Source organism: Octopus bimaculoides, chromosome 2, assembly GCF_001194135.2.
Source record: "Octopus bimaculoides isolate UCB-OBI-ISO-001 chromosome 2, ASM119413v2, whole genome shotgun sequence".
NCBI lineage: Eukaryota > Metazoa > Mollusca > Cephalopoda > Octopoda > Octopodidae > Octopus > Octopus bimaculoides.
This window is the reverse complement of record NC_068982.1, coordinates 92,066,917-92,071,847: the sequence shown is the minus strand read 5'-3', so window position 1 is coordinate 92,071,847 and position 4,931 is coordinate 92,066,917. Positions and strand designations below refer to the sequence as shown.

Sequence of the window (4,931 nt, the reverse complement as noted above, 5' to 3'; positions counted from 1 at the left end):
GAGAGAAACAGGGCGAACGCACTGACCAGGGTGAAAAGGGCATGGCTGGAGGAACCAGAGGAAGCAAGGAAAGGGATAGTGACAGCGTGTCGGCTGGGTGACTCCGAACTGAAGGAGCTACATGCTATGCACCACTTGGGGGTGGATAGGACCCTGTATCTAGCAAAGATGATCGATGCTGACGTCACTAGGAGAAACGTCAAGAAAGTGGTCGGGAACTGCGACAGATGCCAGTCCATTGACCCCACCCCGGGTGGGCATGAGCAAGGGAACCTCTCAGTAGAGCGCAACTGGAGGAGACTAGCTGTGGATGTGATGCACTACCGTCAGGGAACGTATCTCAGCATGGTCGACTGCGGGCCGAGCCGGCTAGCCATTTGGAGGGAGTTGAGGACAGGCATTGCTGATGTATTGCCCACATTTTGAATGGGATATTCTTGGAGAGGGATCCCGTGGAAGAACTTCTAATGGCCAACGGGGCAGCGTTTCGCTTGGAAGTGTTGGGGGAGATGCTCGACCAGTGGAAGGTGCGACGATTGTTCAGAGCAGCGTATAGGCCGAGCGGCAACGGAATCGTTGAGAGGCACCATCGAACGATCAAGGCCATGGCTGAAAGGGGGCACATTTCGCCCCTGGAAGCAGTCTTCTGATATAACATGTTTCCCCGATCCGGACAAGCGGAAGAATCTGTGCCGCACAGAGCAGTGTTCAAGTATTAATGGAGGCATCCCAGTAAGACGCTGGAGTACTGCGTGGAAGAGAAGGGACCCGCCGGCGTGAAAGTAGGGGAGGAAGTTTGGGTCAAGCCGCCGAAGGCACGCTGCATGTCGCAATGGGGCAGGGGAACAGTGACGGCAGTCAATTCCAGAAACAATGTATCCGTGGATGGAATGCTGCGTCACGTGCTGGACCTGCGCAGGACAGCCACTTCGTCGGATGAAGAGCGCGATGGAAACGAAGCACCTGGCTTGAGAAGATCTCGACGTGTAAGGCGCCCGCCCGGTTGGATGACGGACTTCGAAGTGGAGTAGGGGCGGACGTGATCTTTAAGATCAGGGTGGCGTGTGGTATGACGTCAGAGACTGGGGAGCTGACCGGAAGAGGAAGAAGGGCAGAGGGAGCCTCGATCGAGATTTCGTGCCCTTTTCCGAACGGGGTTGTTGTGAGGAGAGGACGTGCCAAGCGACCGTCTAGGTGTTGGGAGAAGCAGCTGCTATTTCTAGCGTTCTTCGGGTCAGGCGAGCCGCGAAGATCGGATACCGCAGGACAGACTCGTACTTGGAAGGAAAACCGAGGTAGGCCGATTACATCTACTCGCACGCATACACCACAATAACCATAATGTATGTCGTTTGAAAGGTACTTATACAAAATTACCTGTGAATTTTCCGAAATCCTCCCACTCATTGCTTTCCGCACATTTTTGTTTTCATATTCGTTTCCTACACATTTTTTTACACCTGTTGCACCTGTTCCGAGGTTCCACCTCACCGTACCTCCTCCGTTTTCCGAGGAAAGAATGCATTTCCGACAGCTTACGAAGCCAACTAAGACGATTGCACCCCCAAAAACCGCGGGAAAAAAGTTATTTAGTATCGAAATCGTGTCTAGTGTGAAACTATAAGTTTACGTGAACCGGTTACATCAGACAAACAATATTACAGAGGAAAACAAAAATCATAAAAGGAAATTATTACAAATGTTAGGCGAAAGGAAGTGTGTTACTAGCAACTGTGATTTTCACAAATTGTACAAAAGTATGAGATGTATAGAAACAGTAATAGACTTGTCCGACACACGCTTTTGAGTAAATGGAATAGGAAACTTCTTACCTGTTTGTATATACATGTAAACACTACTGTTGTAATAGCCTCTCTCCCACGTGTGTGTACTTGGAAAGTCCCCTTCACTATAAATAACTTCGAGAAAGGGGTGTTGATGCGTGTGTGAGAGAGAGACGGAAAGTGTGTGTGTGTGAGAGAGAGAGAGAGAGGGTGTTACGCTATTACTCTCTCTCTCTCTCTCTGTCAATCACTCACTCAAAAAAGAGGAAGAATAAATTAAAAATATGTACGCTGTCACTTTCTCTCCCTCACATACACGCACATCAGCTCACACCTTTTCTCTCTCTCTCTCTCTCTCTCTGTCACACACACATACACACACGCATATATACCCTCAAGCCTTCAAGCAGGCCATCCACATGCTAGAAATAACAGCCAAATCTCACAAAACTGCGATAACATAATGTAATCAATATACTCACACTCTTGCACAGATTTCGGAAAGGCTTCCTCCCGTCCCCACCATTTCCTCCCATTTTTATTTTTGCTCAAAACACCCGTTTTCGGATACGGAGATTCCGGAAAATTAGGCGAAAGGAAGTGTGTTAAAAACAACTGTGATTTTCAAAAATTGTACAAAAATACGAGATGTATAGAAACAGAAATAGACTTGTCCGACAGTATGTTGAAGTTTCGAAGTACCAGTTACTTACACACGCTTTTGAGTAAATGGAATAGGAAACTTCCTACCTGTTTGTATATACATGTAAGCACTACTGTTGTAATAACCTCTCTCCATGTATGTAATATGTATGTGTGTGTGCGTGGGCATATGCGTGTGTGTGCTTGGGAAGTCCCCGCTACTTAAAATAACTTTTGTCTTGTAAGAAGAAATAATAGTAATGAAACATAATTTATTAAATATAGCTTGTAGTCAGACCAACCGCTGGCGGATTTATGATGTAAACACGTGCTTACATCATAATTCCCGTATATACATCCTCGTATACATATATAAATATTTCGGCATATCTACACAATTGTGTCCCAAAGATTTGCTTCTTCATAACCTTGAGAAAATTAAATATTTCTTAGTGAATTTTTCTGCAAATATGCTTCAAATCGTGTTGATTCCGATTAAATTGGAATTCATTGTGAAAACTGTTTGTTCCTAAAGGAGTTTTTGAAAATTCACACCATTAGGCTTTGTTGTATGTGTATATGTGTATATATATATACGTGGGTGTATACGTATTGCTTTAATTATATCTTAATACACGCACATACATAAAAAAAAATTGGCATACTGTTGGTTATGAGGATTACAAGTATCCAAAGAGGTAAGTTTTGGAATTGGGGTGGTGATGGTAGGGTAATTATTTTTTTCTTTTTTTGCATAATCGTATTAATTTATATAAAACTCTAAAAACGTATGAGTGTGTGTATATATTTATGCTTCTGTATGCATTTATTACATGTATATGTATAAGTTTCAGAAGATAGAATAATGGAATAAAAGCCAATCATAAGAAATCTCCCAAAAGCTATTTCCTTAATTTTTAACTACTGTTTTTAGTACGCATAAAAATATCGGCGCACATATTTATGCGAATTTGATTTTGAAGTATTTAAAAAATTATTTGGCAATTATAAAGAGAAACAAATGGTAGATTCTGACTGCCTATATTTTAAAACCACGAATTAATAAAAAAAAAAAAAAAAAACTAGAAAGTTTTGGAATTGTTGGGGGAGGGGATTAAAAAATTGTTTCTTTTTCATAATCATATTAATTCCATTACGTAGAAAACAATAGCAAAAATTTTGTAAAAATTTGTAAAAATAAAGAAGCTATGAGGGCTTTTAGCATGTGCTTACATCATAATTCTGCCCAACTGCCATTGTACACAAAATCGTTTTAATTGTAGCAATCCTATCTGTTTTCCAGGTATCTTCTTGTTTAAAGATGCCAGGTGTGGTTTGAATGGATTGGCTGCTATTTCTGGTCAAATATGCCAAGACTCTCTGTCGATTTGAGGACCAGACTTCATATACTTGCGAGGTGGTGGAATCGTTACAGCATCAGAAAAAACGCTATGCAAGTATGCTTTCCGACTCTACGTTCTGAGTTCAAATCCCACTGTGATAACTTTTCCTTTCATCTTTCCATCATCATCATCATCATCGTCGTCGTTTAACGTCCGCTTTCCATGCTAGCATGTGTTCGACAATTCGACTGAGGACTGGTGGACCAGGTGGCTACACCAGGCTCCAATCTGATTTGGCAGAGTTTCTACAGCTGGATGTCCTTCCTTACGCCAACCACTCCGAGAGTGTAGTAGGTGCTTTTACGTGCCACCGGCACGAAAGCCAGTCAGGCGGTACTGGCAATGGCCACGCTCGAAATAGTGTATTTTACGTGCCACCTGCACAGGAGCCAGTCCATCGGCACTGGCAACGATCTTGCTCGATTGTCTTACTGGCAACGGCCACGCTCGAAATGGTGTATTTTACATGCCACCTGCACAGGAGCCAGTCCATCAGCACTGGCAACGATCTCGCTCGAATGTCTTACTGGCAATGGCCATGCTCGAAATGGTGTATTTTATGTGTCACCTGTACAGGGGCCAGTCCATCGGTACTGGCAACGATCTCGCTCATGTTTTATAATCAACTAGTCCCCAGCTTTCCCCAACCTTCAAAATCGCTGTCTTTCAGTTTAAATCAGAAAACATTATTTGTTGTTGTGTTGTCTCAGGTCTGCTCTAATGGAGCTCACAGGTAGTCAGTGAAACGATTACACTTTAGGCACAGATCTGTTTTGCAGCTGTTCCTGAATAGAGGACATGGGATAAGAAATAGTAAAAAGACTGAAAAAGGACCCTCTGCTTTTACTAAATGGTCTGTAGTAATGACTATACAACTGAACCTAGCGGTAACAATTTGAGATGAATTGTCTAAAACAATGGTTCTCAACTAGTTTTTGTCTATGGATCCCTTTGATTGCTATCTTACTCTACGTGATCCTCATAGCCATCTGATGTTTAAAAAATCCTATTGTATTTTTATAATTAAGTCTTATTGAGAATTGCATAAAATATTTTTATGCAATTGCATAAAATAAATTTGATAAAATATTTTGTGTATTGT

General features: G+C 42.4%; 1 protein-coding gene across 7 annotated transcripts in view; it reads right to left on the bottom strand.

Annotated features, from left to right (window-relative positions):
• LOC106872101 (E3 ubiquitin-protein ligase XIAP) overlaps nucleotides 1-2,528 on the bottom strand; it is a 42,697-nt gene extending 40,169 nt beyond the window's left edge. For 5 of the 7 annotated variants that reach the window (XR_008267180.1, XM_052978443.1, XM_052978442.1 and 2 more), the window contains exon 1: nucleotides 2,267-2,528. Coding sequence is in view for 3 of the 7 variants with exons in the window: in XM_052978443.1 (XP_052834403.1) it covers nucleotides 2,267-2,320 (54 nt within the window). In the remaining 4 variants the exon portion in view is untranslated. Of the gene's footprint in view, nucleotides 1-1,832; nucleotides 2,205-2,266 lie in introns of those variants that run through there. The other 2 variants (XM_052978441.1, XM_052978446.1) reach the window with 2 other exon arrangements.
• Between the last annotated feature and the right edge of the window lie 2,403 nt (nucleotides 2,529-4,931).